Consider the following 17,868-nt stretch of genomic DNA (forward strand, 5'->3'; position numbering starts at 1 on the left):
ATACTGGCTTCTGTTTGTGTTGAAGGTGCGTCAGGCCCCTTAAATGTGTGCCTGGCCTGTTTTTTTCCCAGTGGATGCTAACTTACTCTGTGACGTGGACAGGTATTCCTTTTTAAAGAAGGATCAGAAGGTCTGGGTGACACAGGTCCTCCAGGAGGGAGTGCATGAACAATGGTAAAGCAGGTGGCAGGAGACTCCAGCCCCTGGCCGTCAGTGGACAGCGGCCCTTAGCTTCCTCAGAGACCTTGGTGCATTTGTTACTCTGGGCGGCTGGGGATTTGTGGAAGCTCATGCTTCATCCCAGTGCTGTGCTTGTCTCATAGGAGAACACCGCCGCAGAGAATGGACTCACAGTGAGGCTCCAGACATTTCTGTCCAAGCGCCCAATGCCCCTCAGTGCCAGAGGTATGTGTGCTGGGCGTTCACCCCAGAAGTAAATATGGTACCAGTTCAGGGCCTAAATGACCACCCTTTGCAGCACTCATCCTGAAACTGTTGTCTCCTGTGATTATGTCTAGGCAACAGCAGGTTGAATATTTGGGGGGAAGCAAGAGTAGGCTCCGAGCTCTGTGCTGGCTGGGAAGAGCAGTTTGAGGTGGACCGAGAGCCCTCGCTGGACCGAAACCGGAGAGTGAGGGGTGGGAAAAGCCAGAAGCGGAAGCGGCTAAAGAAGGACCCTGGGAAGAAGATCAAGAGAAGGAAGAAAGGTTACGTGGTGATCATTTACATTTACTGGGCCTTGTCTTTATGTTTTGGCTTGGAGACGTGTGACAGCCTCACTCCAGCCGGGCCTGAGCTCTGCCCTTCAGCGCGGGTTTCCGCCTTCCCTTGATGTGTGGCGCTGACTCTCTGCGATGTTTGCTTTATTTCCACATCCATCTGGCAGATGAGAGAGCCTCGAATGTCCCATATGCTTCCCCTGCTTTCTCCGCCTTTGTATCTTTTAGAGCTTCTGACTTTAGGAACTCATTCAGTTCAAATGCCTAGTTTCATCTCAGCTGAAAAAATGTCAGCAACAGCCTCATCACAACTAGCCAAAATCCTGATTTTGGGGGAGTTTACCTTTTAATATCTGTGTTTATGCTAATCAGGCCAAAGTTCAAAGGCATGTTGCATTTTAATTTTTTAATTTTTATTTTTTTGCGTCAGAGTCTCATTCTGTCGCCTGGGCTGGAGTGCAGTGGTGTGATCTTGGCTGACTGCAACCTCTGCCTCCTGGGCTCAAGCAGTTCTCCTGCCTCAGCCTCTCGAATAGCTGGAATTACAGGCGTGTGCCACCACGCCCGGTTAATTTTGTATTTTTAGTAGAGATAGGGTTTTGCCATATTGGCCAGGCTGGTCTGGAACTCCTGACCTCAAGTGAGCTGCCGTGCTGGGCCCATGTTGCATTTTTAAATTAGAGGAAAGCTGGGAGTCGTGTAAGCCTGCAGCACCTTCTGATTTGATGCACCCATTGTGCGGTGCCCTTTAGACTGCCATTTTGAGTTCTTCATCCGGCCAGTATTTATAGCAGAGGGGGTGGTAAGGAGACCAGTGTCCAGTTTTTAGACCACTTTCATATTGCCTAAGTGGTCCATGAGTTTTAATAGCAGCCACTGACGGCTGGTAGCTATTTCAGATAAAGACAGAATGTTTAAACAGGAACCTGTTTTTAGTGATTTATTTGGCTGGCATTCATAACAAATAGCATTCCATCAGTTGAAATGGCCCCCTCAGTTTCGCCTGTCGTAGATATGTGTAAGACCAATTTGGCTCAAAAACCTGAATTCATCACAATGCAAAATGTGGTGGTGTCACTTCGAGTCCAAATTTCCTTGCCCCACTTTTCTGCTGCCTTAATTTGGAAGACACTCGCTAAACAGTCTTTTGAGATTGGCAGTGGCATATGGTGTCTGTCCTGTGAAGGTGCTATCAAAACCTCCCCTGGGCAGGAGATCTTGGCAGCCCCGTGGCTACGCTCTTAAGGTTCAGATCCTCCCTCTGCTGCTGACTCAGCTGTGTGACTTCAGCAAGTCCCTGTATGTCTCTGTGTTCCTCAACAAAAAACAGTGATAACAATTGTATCCATTTCATAAGGTTGCTATAAAGTAGTATTCTAATTATAAGATAATATGTTGAAAAAGCATAAACCAGTGCTAGGCACACTGAATATTCCCTGATGCTAGACTGCTGTTTTGGTGGTGGTGGTGGTGGTGCTGTTGAGTTATTAACTACACAGATCTCACTGCTGATGTTAGTTATTCAGTAGCCACCACTGTGTGCTGGCTGTTTTATATGCAGTCTCCTTCCACCCTCTCCATGGCCCTGGAGCAGAGGCCATATTGTCCCCAGATGCACTCAAGTCTACACAACACCCATGCAGTCACAGACCAAGGGAGCGTGGGGGCCCGGTGACTGCACAGTCCCTGGTCCTGCTCACTCGGCGGGTACGCCCCGAGCATGCACTGTAGGCTTCTGTACAAGATGCCTTCAAAGGACTCTGTCACAGTGGGGGAGATTGGAGATTGGCAGATAACTAACTAGAGGCTGTATTGAGCCTTCCAACCTGTTGCTGTGAAATTTGGTCAAGATAAATGATGAAAGGGGTTTAAAAAAAAGTAAAATCTATCAGAAGGGGCTGAGTCTTTTGCAGTTAGTTTGTGTGACTTTAGACACACTGAGTATCTGATAACCAATACCATTAGTCACATCTCACTGGCTGGGTAGGGACCCTGCCCCTCTGCAGAGTGACAGCTCCAAACCAGGTGTTAGAGGTCTCCTCCCTTCTCCCTCTGGTGTTTTTAGGAGAGTTCCCAGGAGAAAAAAGCAAAAGGCTGCGCTACCACGATGAAGCCGACCAGAGTGCCCTGCAACGGATGACGCGGCTTCGCGTCACCTGGTCCATGCAGGAGGATGGGCTGCTCGTGCTGTGCCGCATTGCCAGCAATGTCCTCAACACCAAGGTACCAACCAGCCCAGCCCAGCGGTGGGCCTGCCCCTCACTCGGAGCTCCTTCCTGTCTGAGCCTCCCCGGGACTCCCAGCCAGAGACCACTCCTCTCAGCTGCTCTGCTTCGCCACTGGGAAAAGCATTGCCCAGAATCCTACACATTTTCTTTTTTAGAAAGATAGAGCCTTGCTCTTTCACCCAGTCTGGAGTGCAGTGGCCAGATCACAGCTCGCTGCATCCTCAACCTGGCCTCAAGTGATCCTCCCACCTCAGCCTCTCATAGTCCTGGGACTGCAGGTGCACCCCACCATGCCCAGCTAATCCTACAAATTAATACCATTCTGTTTTTCTACATTTCTTTTTAGCTTTCAGCTGCATACACATAAATGTTTGCCTAGCTGCAGGCAAACTAGTTCAGAGCTGTTCTTTCTCCTCACCAGGAGTCTAACCCTGGCCTGCTCCTTCCTCCCACCTTCATTGCCTGAAAAGCTCCCATTTACCTTCCTGTAACTGCCCATCATGTCCAGAATGATCTGCCAATTGGGCGTAATTACCCTGCTCTTTCTCTGTTTTTGGCCGGATACTTCTCACGCTGTTTCTGTCAACGTCTGGTACCCCTTGGCTCACTGGTGTGGCTGGTCCACAAGGCAGCGAGACCTCTCATTTGCCTTCCAGGAAAAAGCTCTGCCAGTCCAGTCCAGGGCCCCTTCCAGGCAGTAGTGCCACGAGGCAGCTTCGGAGGAGCCCGGGTGTGCCTCCGGGTCTCAGCCAGGCCAGGCAGGAGAAACCCAGCTGGGGCTCTGTGCCCAGATGCTCCTTGCTTGCAAACTATTAGATCCCTTGTCTTGACCGCTTGTCCCCTGTTCTCTCATCCCTCAGTCCTCTCCTGAATTCCATCCCAACCTCTTTTCCAAGGAAGAACCTGAAAGGTGACATGTTGCCATCCCTAATTTCTGTTCCCTGCATCTGCAATGGCTTCGTCATTGCAGAGCTGTCGGGGAAGTGGGGCATCCCTCCATCTGCTCCAGCTCTGGTGCAGCTGAAGGAGGCGGGAGGGTCCTGCATAGGTCAGTGTTGGTGGACTCTCACCGCTTACCAGAACTTACAGGCTTTTTGGGTCACCTCATCCTTGGGGATGTAAGAAAATAACTCGTCAAGTGGCTTTCTCATGTCGACCTTGCCTTCCTGTGTTATTGACCAAGATGTTCTCCTGGGTCTGCTAATTTTGTACATTCTGCTTCTACTAACATAACATATAAGCACAACATACAGAACATTTCTGAGCACACACGGTGCATAATTAGGACACTAAAACCTCTAAGTAAACACACTTTACATCCCCATGATTCCCTCTAATACAGCGCCCTTTCAGGCAGTTTCCCCCCGTCCCTCTGGGCACCTTTGTCACACATGGCGCCTGCCAAAATACACTCTTTCCCACTGGTCACTGAGGCCTCGTCCTACGCTTGTCTGCCCAGAATCTCTCTCAGTGTCTGGCACATGGTGGTCCCAGTAAATATTGTGAGGTGACAGTTGTGGGGATTCTCTGAGGAAGGAGCCTGCACAAAACACATTCTGTCCACTTTTTGATGGTAATTCTCCATGATGTGGGCTCTGAGGATACTGACTTTTTGTCTTGGCTCTGTGTTTCATCCAGGTGAAGGGCCCATTTGTCACCTGGCAGGTGGTACGGGACATTTTGCATGCCACGTTTGAAGAGTCTTTGGATAAAACATCTCATTCCGTTGGACGAAGAGCTCGCTACATAGTCAAAAACCCACAGGCCTATCTCAACTATAAGTAAGCCTCATTGAAGCCCCATCACTCCGGGACACGGTTACGTCATCCCGTTTGCTTAAGAGTCTGGTGGGAAGTGCGGCTGTAGCACACTGAGGTGTCTGATGGGCTGGCCAAGTGTTGGAGTCTGCTGGGGTGATGGACCTTGGTTTTTTGAGGGTGAGGGCCAAGCATGATTCTGGGTGCTTTCCCATGCAAGGTATTGCTTGGACCTTATAGCGGCCATGAGAAGTAGGTGGTGGTATCCTTTTTTTGGATGAAGAAGCAGAGATTAGATAGGCTGACTCGCTAAATACCACATGCCTAGCAGGTGGTGGAGGCAGAGGCAGAGGCTGGCTTTTCCTGCTGTTTTCGGCCCTCAGAGCAGTTCCTGAGAGCTCTGATTGGTGGCTCCCTCCAGCAGCAAGCTAGGCAGGACCTGGGATCATTGGACAGGATGCCCTCTGCCATGTTCTTAGCAGAGCTGAGAACTGTCCTCCTGCCCTGCCCTTGTGTGTGTGACCTCAGGGAGTCCCCTTGCCTTACCAGGCTGTAAAGCGGAACGAGTCTCTACCTGGCAAGCTCTTTATGAAGGCAGCAGTGCCTGGCAGACGGGAGCCCAGCAAATGCTCGTCGCCTTCCCCTTCATTTTCTCTTGGGCAAGTCAGGCTCTCCTTATATCGTGGAGATGTGAAGTTTAGTGGAGTGGACACACCTGCTTTGCAGTAGATTAGAGAGCTTAAGAATAATAAACTCCAAAGCCTTTTTGATGTTTTTAAATTGTGTGATGCACTTTCACATAGGTCAGCCCATATGGTCCTGGCCAAACCCCCGTGAGAGACAGTTTGGGACTCAGTGTTCTCGGTTACACATGAAGGATGGAAGTTCAGAGAAGCCAAGGTGTAAAGTGTGAACAGACCTGACCGAGGTCAGGCTTGGCTGACCCCAAATCCTTCATTCGTAAAAGCTGCAGTCATGCAACAGGCATATAAGTAACTCACGCTTCACAGTCAGCCAAGGCCAAAAACATGAGAATGGAGCTCTCTGAAGGTTCCGAACACGGGCATCATTGCAATTCCCAGACTCCAGCTTTGTCTCCTCTTCCTGCAGAGTGTGCCTGGCTGAGGTGTACCAGGATAAAGCGCTTGTTGGAGATTTCATGAATCGAAGAGGTGACTACGATGACCCAAAGGTAGGTCCTGTGTGAGTGTAGGGCTCGGCATGCTTGGGAGGTTGGGGCAGCTAGACTTCAGTCAGTTCTTCTCGTCCCACAGTGCCCCTGCCAGCCTTAGGAACGTGGACTTTGTTTCCTGCTCACTTGAGAAATCACCGAGTCAGCTCTCTGGTGTTGGCCTGGACTTGATCTGGCTTCAAGCACCTGTTTTTAAAGATGATTAGAATCTGACAGGCCACTTTGAAGGGCTGCTGTGCCTTGGGCCTGTTTAAGAAAATAGAACATCTCTTCAGAAATTACAGGCTTCCTAGAAAGCTTGCAGACTGGGTGTGGGTTTTCTTTCTGAGTTTTCTGTCCAGAGGGGCCAAGGCGGTGGCTGACAAGGAGGGAAGCTGTCTGCTGACCCAGACTCCTGCCCTTCGCCTCAGAGGCTGCTCATCTTTCATTTCTGTGCTAACCCTGGACACTACAGTGTGTGTGGCAGGACTTGTGCCAAGTGAGGCCAGTGGACAAGGAGAGGCTGCCTTTTCCCCAAGGAAGCCACAGGCGAGTGGGACAGACAGAGAAGTACATGGCCATTGCAGGACAGTGCAGTCAGCTCCCGGAAGAGGAAGGCACAGGCCCACAGAGGTCAGGGAGGAGGCTCAGCAATGCTTTTGGATGGAAGTGACAGAAAAACCTAACCTAATGGGAGTATACGGCTTCCTTTTTCCCAAAGGCCAAGCAGTTGAGGGTAGGCAGTCCTGGTCTGGTGCAGGGGAGCAGAGATGTCATCAGGCTCCCAGGTTCCTGCCGCCACACTCTGCTCCAGGAGCAGTGGCCAGCTTTCCATCCTATGCTAGTCACCCTCTGGTTGCAAATGTTGACTATGAGAGCTCAAGTCCTCACAACAGAATTCCAGAGCAGGAAGCAGTGGAGAGAGGGGCAGCAATAGACCCACATGGCCCTTGTACTAGGGGGCAGCCTTTCCTAGGAGCCCCTGGTAGACCTGGGCCACGTGGCTGGGAAACAGTGGGACATAGCACAGGGGACCCAGGCTGCCATGAGTGGCTTAAAGTGTCCTGGTGTATCCTAGGAGGCTGGGCATCCTCCCTCTCCACAGCAAATTGAGACTGGCTAATCAGAAAGTGTGGGGAAAAATGGAATAGGTGACCCACAGACACCCACAGTGTCTGCCAGTGGGCTTAGTAAAGGTGTCAGCACTGGGCGAGACTGGAAACCATGGCAGCTGGGGCAGTGACAGTGAGGGCAGAGGGAGCCGCAGGGCTGGCAGGCACAGCGCAGGCACAGATGCAGCAGGGGCTGTGCCTGCACAGCCACCACGCCAGGGAGGAGCGGGAGCATACCATGTCGCATTGCACACCGGGTGACGTAACCAGCTTACTCCTCAGATCTAGGTCTGGACTGAGATGACTGCAGTGCCCATATAGAGGAGGAAATTGATTTGGGGGCCACCCGTGGAGTGTGAGGCTGGGGCAGAGGAAGGAGGCTGACTACACGGGTGAACCAGGGAACACCAGGCCTGGGAGGAGGGAGGCTGTGAGGGAGCACTGTGTGGGGCACGTTTGAGTCATCTCACCTGGGGCTTGGGAGAGTGCCAGTGATGCAGGTGTGAGGCTGTCGGCGTGTTAGCTGGCACCAGGTACCGCAGTTTCCTGAGCATAGTGGTGAGGTGCCCCCTCTACAGACCGAGCTTCTCAGATGACAGGTGACAGATGACAGGTGACCAGGGGAGGCACCTGGTCAGTAGTTCTTGGACTTAGCTGGTGCAGGAGTTTGTTACAAGATATTCCTTGGTGCATCTTAGCAAAACCTCCCTTTAGGAAGAGTAAGGGCTTAACCTCTCATGCTCTCATGTTGAAAGGTTTGTGCCGACGAGTTTAAAGAATTTGTGGAGAAGCTTAAAGAAAAGTTCAGTTCAGCCCTAAGGAATTCTAACCTTGAAATCCCAGACACACTCCAGGAGCTGTTTGCCAGGTAAGCCGCTTCTGGGATGGTTCCATGTGGCCCTCTCAGGGCAAGAGGAAAAGGCCAGCCCTGTCTCCCTTATCAGCAGGTCCGGGAAGCGCACAGCACCCGCCTGGCTGCGTTTGGCCTTGCAGTGGCCCTCCTGTCTCTCCTCTCATGGGTGGCTTGAACACAGAATGGGACCCAGCACCCTGCTGGGCATTTATGTTCATTCTCCCATTGGTCCTTCAGGCTTCCTTGTTTGGTTGGTGTACTTTTTGCTAGGTTTGCTTACTTTACCTTTGAGGAAATTCCTATGTAAGTAACGTGCCCAAGGTCACAGTGCTTATAAGTACCAGGGCCAGGATTTGAACATAGGAGGGTCTGTAACCACTCGGCGTTTGGAAGAAGATTCTCGGGTATGAGCACAGAACCCTGTGCAATTTTTAAATCTTAAGTTCTGTGAACTAGGCCTGTTTCCTCAGCATCTTCCAAACGTAGATCCCTTTTCTCTACCATCCTCACCCAAAAAGTCCCTCGAGCCACTGTTTTTCTGAATTTCTCCCTGTAAAATGATGGCGTCCATCAGTTCTGCCTGTGAACTGTACAGCACCCTTGCTCTCAACATTTCAGTTGAAGACCTCATTCCTTCATTCACTCAACAGATAATGTATGTCTCGCCCACTGTATTGCCATGCCTAAAAAGCAGTTTGCACTCGTTTTCAGAGTTGATATCCTTTACCCACATTCCGGGTTTTGTTTTTGGTTTGCAGTAAACTGTTCCCCAGAATTCCAAAATGGCTTGGTTTCAAGTCAATCCAATGGCCTGTTTACTGATTTGTAATTTATATCTCCACATATTCTCAGTAAAGTTATGGGGCAACTTTTTTTTTTTTTTTTTTTTTTTTTTGAGATGGAGTCTCACTCTGTCACCCGGGCTGGAGTGCGGTGGCGCGCTCTCGGCTCACCGCAAGCTCCGCTTCCCAGGTTCACGTCATTCTTCTGCCTCAGCCTCCCGAGTAGCTGGGACTACAGGCACCTGCCACCATGCCCGGCTAATTTTTTTGTATTTTTAGTAGAGACGGGGTTTCACCGCGTTAGCCAGGATGGTCTGGATTTCCTGACCTCGTGATCCGCCCATCTGGGCCTCCCAAAGTGCTGGGATTACAGGCGTGAGCCACTGCACCCGGCCTCAACTTTTAATCATAAAAGAAGACAGAGATTTTTAAAGGAGAGCCCATGAACCATTTAGAGAGAAGAAAAAGTTGCAAGTGTAACAGTTTAATACTGATTGTGATCCTGAGCATTCTGGCAGGCAAGGCAGAATAGAAAATGTTTCCAAGCCAGGTGTTGGGGCTTACACCCATCATCCCAGCAGTTTGGGAGGCCAAGGCGGGTGGATCACCTGAGGTCAGCAGTTCGAGACCAGCCTGGCCAACACGGTGAAACCCTGTCTCTTCTAAAAATACAAAAATTAGCTGGGTGTGGTGGCACGTGCCTGTAATCCCAGCTACTTGGGAGGCTGAAGCAGGAGAATCACTTGAACCCAGGAAGCAGAGGTGGTTTTCACATTTTTCTGAAAAGTTTCTTTTTCTTGGCACTAAATTATAAGAGGAATTTACTATTGCAATCAAGATTAATTTTTCCATTAGTTTGTTAGAAACCGAAGAAATGTCCTACAAATGGCCAATTTGCCATATTTTATAAAAAGGCAGTTCTATGATTTATTCTTAAATTTACTTGCTTGGTATAAATACAGTAAAATAATATTACATGAAACTCAAAAAAGAAATGAGGAAATGGTTTGTAATTCCAACACCTAATATGGCTACTCTTTGGGGATTTTCATATTTCTTTGTTTTAATTGATGAATAATAATTTTATATATTTATGGGGTATAGTGTGATGTTTTGATATATGTGTTCATTGAGGAAGGATGAAGTCAAGTCAACCAACATATCTGTTGCCTTACCAACTTCTTTTTTTGGCAATACAAACCTTAAAAATCTATTATTTTAGTAATTTCAAAATATGTAATGTGTTATTAACAGTGGTCACCATGCAGTTTTAAATCATGAAAACTTTTTCCTGTGGTCTAGCTGTAACTTTATACCCTTTGCTTAACATCTTTCCTTTCTTCATTCCTTCCCTTCCACTTCCCAGCCTCTGGGAACCACCTTTTTCCTTTTTCTATGAGAATAATTTTTTTAGATTACTTCTGGGACATTTTCTTTCTTGTGCTTTTTTTTTTTTTTTTTGGATTGTAACACACCCACAGTTTTAGATCCCGTTCCTCTTACAATTAACAGTGAATCTTTGCCAATTCACGTTTTTCCATGTTGCCACATAATTGTCGGTAAGTGAACATTGCACATTTTCTCAGCCCTCCTTTTTATAACAGGCAGAACAGGGTATATTCTCATTTTAATTTACATGCATAGCGCTCGACATTTGGTGAGTTTAACATTTCTCCCACTCCCAACACTTTAGCCAATAAATGGCCATCTTGAGCCAGCATCCGCTTGCTTAGTGAGGAGCTGTTTTGTTTCATTGACATGCTCTTATGTTTCTTTTGCAGGTACCGAGTTTTGGCAATTGGGGATGAAAAAGATCAAACCAGGAAAGAGGATGAACTTAACAGGTAAGTACTGATGTATAGAGTAGCTTTTCCTCAGCTACTTAACTTGGTGGCTGACAACCTATTGCACTGGGGTAATCTAGGGCCAAATCCAGCCCACTACCTGTTTGTGTAAATAAAATTTTATTGGCACACAGCCATGCCCATTCTGTATGTTGTCTATGCTGCTTTTATGCGAGAACATCAGAGGTGAGTACAGTTGACCTTTGAACAACTTGTGGGTGAGGGGACGCCAACCCCCTGCACAGTCAAAAATCCACATGAACTTTTTTTTTTTTCCTTTTTTTTCCTTTGAGACGGAGTCTGGCACTTTCGCCCAGGCTGGAGTGCAGTGGTTTGATCTCAGCTCACTACAGCCTCTGCCTCCTCAGTTCAGGTGATTCTCATTCTTCAGCCTCCCAAATGGCTGAGATTACAGGTGCCCGCCACCACACCCAGCTAATTTTTGTATTTTTAGTAGAGACGGGGTTTTGCCATGTTGGCCAGGCTGGTCTCAAACTCTTGGCCTCAAGTGATCTGCCCACCTTGGCCTCTCAAAGTGCTGGGATTACAGGCGTAAGCCACCACTCCTGGCCTCACGTATAACTTTTGACTCCCTAAACCTAACCACTGATAGCCTACTGTTGATCAGAAGCCTTATCAATAATAGACAGTTGATTAATATACAGGCGTAAGCCACTATGCCTGGCCCCACATGTAACTTTTGACTCCTCAAAACCTAGCCACTAATAGCCTACTGTTGACCAGAAACCTTATCAATAACAAAGAGTTCATTAATATATATTTTGTATGTTACATGTATTATATACTGTACTCTTACAATAAAATAAGCTAGAGAAAAGAAACTATTAACAAAAATAAGGGGCCAGGCATGGTGCCTCACGCCTGTAATCCCAGCACTTTGGGAGGGCGCTGCGGGCAGATCACCTGAGGTCAAGGGTTCAAGGCCAGCCTGGCCAACATGGTGAAACCCCGTCTCTACTGAAAGATACAAAAATTAGCTGGGTGTAGCAGGTACCTGTAATCCCAGCTGCTCGGGAGGCTGAGGCAGGAGAATCACTTGATCCTGGGAAACGGAGGTTACAGTGAGCTGAGATCACGCCATTGCACTTGAGCCTGGGTGACATGAGCAAAACTCTGTCTCAAAAAAAAAAAAATTAGGAAGAGAAAATTATTTACTATTCACTAAGTGGAAGTAGATCATCTTAAAGGTCTTCATCCTTGTCGTCTTCATTTTGAGTAGTCTGAAGGGACAGAGGAAGGGGAGAGGTTGGTCTTGCTGTTTCTAGGGTGGCAGAGGTGAAAGAAAAATCTATGTATAAGTGGATCTGCACAGTTCAGACCACATTGCAGAAGGATCAGCTATAGTTGCAACAGATTCCATAGAGTCCACCAAGACCAAAGCCTGTGTTAACTGGCCCTTTAGAGGAAAAGTTCCTGACCCCCTAGCCTTGAATATCACTGGCCAAGCCTTAAGGTAGATTGAGGAAAGGATTTAAACTCTGAACCCATGAGCTTTCCAAGCAAAACTCGGTTCCAAAAGCCCAGGTTTTGTTTTTCCATCTTGGATAATCAATAGTCACTTTGATTTTAGCTCTGTATTTCAGTGAGAAAACTTTTTTCTTCGGAGAAAAACTCGTTTAAAATTAGAGGGAAAGAAAAGAGAAGTACTAACTACATTTATTAGTGGTCATGTAAACCCGTCTGAGTAGGTCACCCCCTATCCACTAAAAGAAGCTTTTCTCCTGCAAAAATGGACCTGTTAGTAAAGCCTGGAAACCATCATATATTGTGTTTTCTTTTGTGAATAGTTTGGCATTTGTGTCCCTTTTGTGAGATTCGAGTTTTTTTCCCTAAGAATTGCATCTGTCTGAGCTGAGCAGTGCCTGTGGTCTCATGGCGCCCTGCCGCCCCCTCTCTTTCAGCGTGGACGACATCCACTTTCTGGTGCTCCAGAACCTGATCCAGAGCACGCTGGCCCTCTCAGACAGTCAGATGAAGTCCTACCAGTCATTCCAGGTGGGTGCCGGCTGCCCAGCAGCACAGCGGGGATGTGGGCCCTTCCGAGGCCAGGCTTGTGAGGTGCTGGCCCGTGCCCTTCTCCACGGTGGGCTCTCAGGCTGATTCCCCGAACATGCCAGCCCACATGTCTTTCAACTTTATTTTTTTATCGTTGTTTTGTTTTTATTTCTTTGTGTTTATTGTGTATGTTTATGGTATACAACTGGAGGATTTGATGTACGTATACATCGCAGAATAATCGCCACGATCAAGCCAATTAGCACATCCATCACCCCACATAGTACCTTTTCTCATTATGGTGAGCACACTTGGTGATCTCTCTTCCTGGTGCATTTCAAGTGTACAGCACCAGATTGTCACCTGTCATTACCAAGCTGTGAGCCTCCAGGGCTTAGCATCTCATAGAACTGAAGCTTTGCACCCGTTGGCCAGCTTTCCTCATCTCTCTCTTTAGTCTTTAAAGCGTGGAGATGGGATCCAGCGACCTCCACAATCCCTCCCAGAGCTGAGGTTTTTAAGTCTAATGTTGAAGACAGAAAATGAAGCAGGAGAGGAAATGAGGCATGGCAAAGGACCTGAGAAAGTAATTGAGCTATATGGTATAGCTTTTCAAATCATCACTTTGGAATGCCGAGATATTCTGGTTGTGGGAGGTCACTGGATGGGAAAGCTGCCATTCTGTGGGCAGTGAGTCATGTGTCTCCCGAGGACACAGGTCCACGTGGCCGCTGTACTGCAGCTGAAGGAAGATGAGAGTGAGGAAGGGAAATCACGGTGAACCCCTAGTGGAGCCTGGGAAGTCAGTGGTCTCACTACTCTTATACAAATGTGGGCACTTGAGGTTTAGAGAAGTTAAATCACACACCTGAGACCACATAGCTCAGTCATCACCTAAGACCCCAACAGAGAGGTGCTGAGGGGGCCCAGCCAGTGCCGCCCATGGCCTCGTTCTCCCCCAAGTCATCACAAGTGAATTCTAAGGAAGACCCATTCATTTTGTATTTAATCACTGACCCTAAAAATCTGCTCCTGGCTTACATTAACAAGCCACCTAATTTGGAATACAAGGGGAAAAAAAGAATAAGAAAACAAAGGGACTTTCCTAGTCCTGCCGATGAATTCAAATGGGTGAGGACCCAATCATTAGGGCGCGTCAGAGTCCTCAGAGAGATCTTGTAGCATGTGGAGCCCAAGCCCTATCCTCAGAGACTCCAGTCAAGAGCAGCGGAGTGGGGCACTGATAAGAGTGTGCCACCCTCCCCAATCCCGAAGGGGCCCATGGGCCACCCTTGCAGAAACAGCAGTGTCTACCCTGGCGGGGCGCTGCACATGCTTGTTACTTTGGCCACAGCGGGGCAGGGAGGACTAGGGGAAATGGACCTGGTTCAGGAAAATGCCAGGCTGGGCTTGAATGCCCTGCTTCAGAGCAGCACCCTGGCCCTAGTCTTTAACAGCCATGGCCAGGCCTCAGCACACCCAAGACTGAGTGTGCATCTGATTTCTCCTGTTTTAATCACCACCTGGAGGTTCTCTGTGCCTCCTGCAGGGACACGTGGGACCATCAATCAGAGAGGCCCAAGAAATGTCCTCCATACACTTGCTGTGCATCCCTTGAACCCTGTGTTTTATTTCCTCCTGCCTGTTTTACACATACGGTCAAGTGTACACATTTGGAGTGGAAGGCTAGTATCTGTGCCATGCACCCTCTGCCACCCCAGCATTTTGTAGATGAAAGCAAAGCCCTGTCTGAGCCTGAAGTTGCTGAGAAAAGAATAAATAGTATTGGGTGAAGTTCCAAATAAACAGTCCACAGACTGTATTTTACTGGTCTCACACTTGTTTAAAAGGAAAAAACAGTTTTTTTTTTTCAAAAAATGTTTTTTCCAACATTGCACATGGGAATCCAAATTTCTGACTTCTGGCTGTGGGGTGGGCCTTCCAGCTGTCGTGCTAATTAGTGGCTCAGAGCTGGAGGGGACTTTGGGGATCCTTCCCACTGTACCCCACCTCCAAACAAGAAAGCCCAGCCCCAACAGCAAAAGCCGGGCTCCCTGCCTTCCAGCCAGGCCCGTCCCCAGTATTACCCCACGGCTTTTTCCTCCTCCAGTTCCATCTCCAGGTGGCACCTGGGCTCTGATGTGTGGTACCGAAGGCCTAGTCACTCTGTCTCAACCCCCAGGGGCATGGAAAGTCACCTTAGAAAGACCACCGGCCTGCGTGGCCTCCCTCCCCGAGCAGGAAGCAGGACACTTCTTCAATGACTCTTGAGTGAGGACTGGAAGGCCAACAGCAATGTCAGAGCCCCATAGGGGACCCCGCGAGGCTCCCCTCAAGGTTCCGGGAAGCCAGTGGAAGGCTGCAGGTGGGCTCCCTGTGCCTGTGACAGCCCAGCCTCTTGGAAATGTGAGTGGGCGGACCATATCCCCCAACTCACCACACATGGCCTGAGCGAGCGCTCCTATCCTGTTGTGTGGGAATACACCTGCTCGCTCATTATATTCAAATGGAAGAGAAGAGCAAAGTCACAGAGGGCTTGTCACAAGGAGTGAGATGCAGCTTCCCTCCAGTGCTCTAGGGAAGGATGATGGTGTAATGGCCACTCCCAGCTTCTCCCGTCCACCACATGGAGAGTGTTCCCCCATAAGGTCTGATGGTCTGCATGCCCAGGACTGGCCCACAGGTGCTGTCTAGAGGAAGCAGAGTTGCACAGGCTTCAATCAGACACGCTGCCTCAGAGTCCCAGCTGACCACCGCACTGGTCCCCGGTCCCCTTGTGTCCCTCCGCTGGAAGGAAGGTGCAGTGGTGAGGTTGCTCTTCTCTGACCCACCCCTGCCTGACAGTGTGACCTCAGAGGATCACTTAAAGTCCCTGTGCCTCAGCCTCCTCTGTCGTTCGAGGTCCTGGGGGCAACACCTAAAATCCTTAGACCATGACAGGGAATTTTCTTGGCCAGCACTTTTGGGAGACAGTCCTATAGGAGCTCTCTCAGAGGCTGGCAAATGCTAGATACTCAGGAACTGCTGGTTGCTTGCCCTTTGCAGAAGCTTGGAGTAACAGAGACTCTGCTGACCACACAGTCCTTTGAGCTGCTCGTCGACTAGGCAGGGCCCAGGTCCACGAGACTTAGCAGACTGAGTCATGAAGTCACCATGGCGTGTCCAGCAGAGGCACTTCCTTCCACCTAGGCACTGGGGTGGCAGCAGCAAGAGTTGAATCTAGGCCAGGCATGGTGGCTCACGCCTGTAATCCCAGCACTTTGGGAGGCTGAAGCAGGATGAGGCCAGGAGTTCAAGACCAGCCTGGGCAACATGGCAAAAAAACCATCTCTACAAAAAATACAAAAATTAACCAGGCATAGTCCCTGTAGTCCCGGCTACCCAGGAGGCTGAAGCAGGAGGACCGCTTAAGCGAGGAGGTCGAGGCTCCATTGAGCTATGTTGGTGTCACTGTATTCCAGCCTGGGCAACAGAGTGAGACCCTGGCTCAAAAAAAAAAAGGAGTTGAAACTGTGTTCTCCTGGGACTTCCAAACAATGAGTCAGCAGATGAGATTGTTTCAGGTAGCTGCTATGGAGAAAATAAAACAGGATCATATAAGGCAATTGACCGCAGAGGAGGAGAATGGAGAAGGATTTGTTATTTGAGGGGAAATATTTGGGCTGAGCCCTGACTGTTGAGGAATCAGCCATGCAAAGATTTAGGGGAGCAGCAGGGCAAAGGCCCCAAGGTAGGATGCCTGGGCTTTTTCAAGAAGTGTAAGAAGGTCCAGGAGGCTGGAGGGCAGTGAGCAAGAGGTGGTATTGGGGGACATGAGGCCAGAGTGGCAGGTAGGTGGGCAGGGTCCCATTCATCAGGCTTCTTGTCGCGAAGGACTGGTTGTGGTCGCATCTGCAGAGAGAAGTCCTCGGGGGTTTTGAGGCAGAGCAGGAATGTGTGGTTTGATTTAGGCATGGAAGGATTACTTTGGCTGCTGTGGAGAATGGTCAGGGGTTGGGGAAAGGTGACATGGGGAAGGAGGGAGACCAGTCAGCTGGGGACGATGGTGAGAAAGAGTGGTGGCATGGACTAGATGGGCCAGTGCACGTGGCACGAACCCGACGCATTGGAAGGTAGAACCCACCTGACGTGCTTTTGGCTGGGTGGGAGGCCAAGGGACAGAGTGGTAGACCAGATGATTCTGTGTTGATTCCCTCTGTCTGCATCCAAAAGAAATCGGCTTGGGAGTGAATAGCCCCCCTGTCTCGACAGTTCCCTGTCCTTTGTGGTCTCTGGTCTCTGGAAGTGTGACGTCATGGCCTGAGAATTGGGATTGCTGACTTCCTCAGCACCCCTCCCCCCCATACACACACTCACACACACACTCACTGACACACACATACACCAGCCTGGGCCTCCTACAGTCGGTCACTTCCTCTATAAAGCATCAGCCGCAGCCTCTGCCTCCACATACCCCAGCCCTCTCCCTGGCCGCCTGGAGAACCCTACTCACCCTCGCCGTGCTGTGTTGCAGACTTTCCGCCTCTATCGGGAGTACAAGGACCACGTTCTTGTGAAGGCCTTCATGGAGTGCCAGAAGAGGAGCTTGGTCAACCGGCGCCGGGTCAACCACACGCTGGGCCCCAAGAAGAACCGGGCCCTGCCCTTCGTGCCAATGTCCTACCAGCTATCCCAGACCTACTACAGGTGAGTACCTGTCAGGAGCCCTGGGTACTCTGAGGTTGAGCCACGCCCTGTCTGTAAAGAGGAGCAAAGGAAGCACCGTGGCCATGAAAGCGTGTAGGAGCCGGGGCCCCTCACAGCCTCATATGCAAGATGCAGGCTCTGGGGTTTCCTGCAGCCCCTCACCTCCTTCCTGGTGTGGGGATCAGGTGAGCGCTGGCAGCATCTTTGTGTTGGTGGCATTACCATTTTGCAGGCGGTTTCTTTCCGTTTCTCTCGTCAGATGGAGTGGAATCAGTTTTGCATTTAATAATTGGCGTGGCTGGAAGTCCACCCTCCAGTTCCAGCATAGCCTCAGTCCCTCTTCCGCGTAGCCCTGAGACCTGGGAAGCCTCGTGGGCTCATTCGCAGCACCAGCAGCCAGTGCAGGGTTGGGGTGCGGAGGTACATTCAGACAGGCATCCTCCTGGGGCTCCCTCCTGAAGCACTCTTGCAGTGTGGCTTCATGCCACAGAGGGCATTGCACCACCAGCCTCCTGACCACACGCAGAGAGTCCCTGAGAACATTTCCAAGCTGCCACCTTGATGGCTTCCCCTTCACACTGTTCTCCTTGCCCGCCCTCAGGTCTGCACGGGGCTGCAGTCAGATGCTCAGAGACAGCACCATGAATCTTTTTTTGGTTCCTTGATCCCATCCCTTCCCCATGACGGCAGACACTTCCTC

The 17,868-nt window shown here is 49.8% G+C and overlaps 1 protein-coding gene across 1 annotated transcript in view; it reads left to right on the top strand.

Moving 5' to 3' along the window:
- The window catches only part of GTF3C1 (general transcription factor IIIC subunit 1), a 90,722-nt gene that overhangs the window by 62,370 nt on the left and 10,484 nt on the right, over positions 1–17,868 (top strand). The window contains exons 22-30 of the mRNA XM_030799353.1: positions 324–405; positions 519–707; positions 2,785–2,942; positions 4,586–4,728; positions 5,815–5,896; positions 7,743–7,855; positions 10,404–10,466; positions 12,389–12,482; positions 16,996–17,168. Of these exons, the coding sequence (XP_030655213.1) occupies positions 324–405; positions 519–707; positions 2,785–2,942; positions 4,586–4,728; positions 5,815–5,896; positions 7,743–7,855; positions 10,404–10,466; positions 12,389–12,482; positions 16,996–17,168 (1,097 nt within the window). The remainder of the gene's footprint in view (positions 1–323; positions 406–518; positions 708–2,784; positions 2,943–4,585; positions 4,729–5,814; positions 5,897–7,742; positions 7,856–10,403; positions 10,467–12,388; positions 12,483–16,995; positions 17,169–17,868) is intronic.

The sequence above is a fragment of the Nomascus leucogenys genome, chromosome 2 (assembly GCF_006542625.1).
Source record: "Nomascus leucogenys isolate Asia chromosome 2, Asia_NLE_v1, whole genome shotgun sequence".
NCBI lineage: Eukaryota > Metazoa > Chordata > Mammalia > Primates > Hylobatidae > Nomascus > Nomascus leucogenys.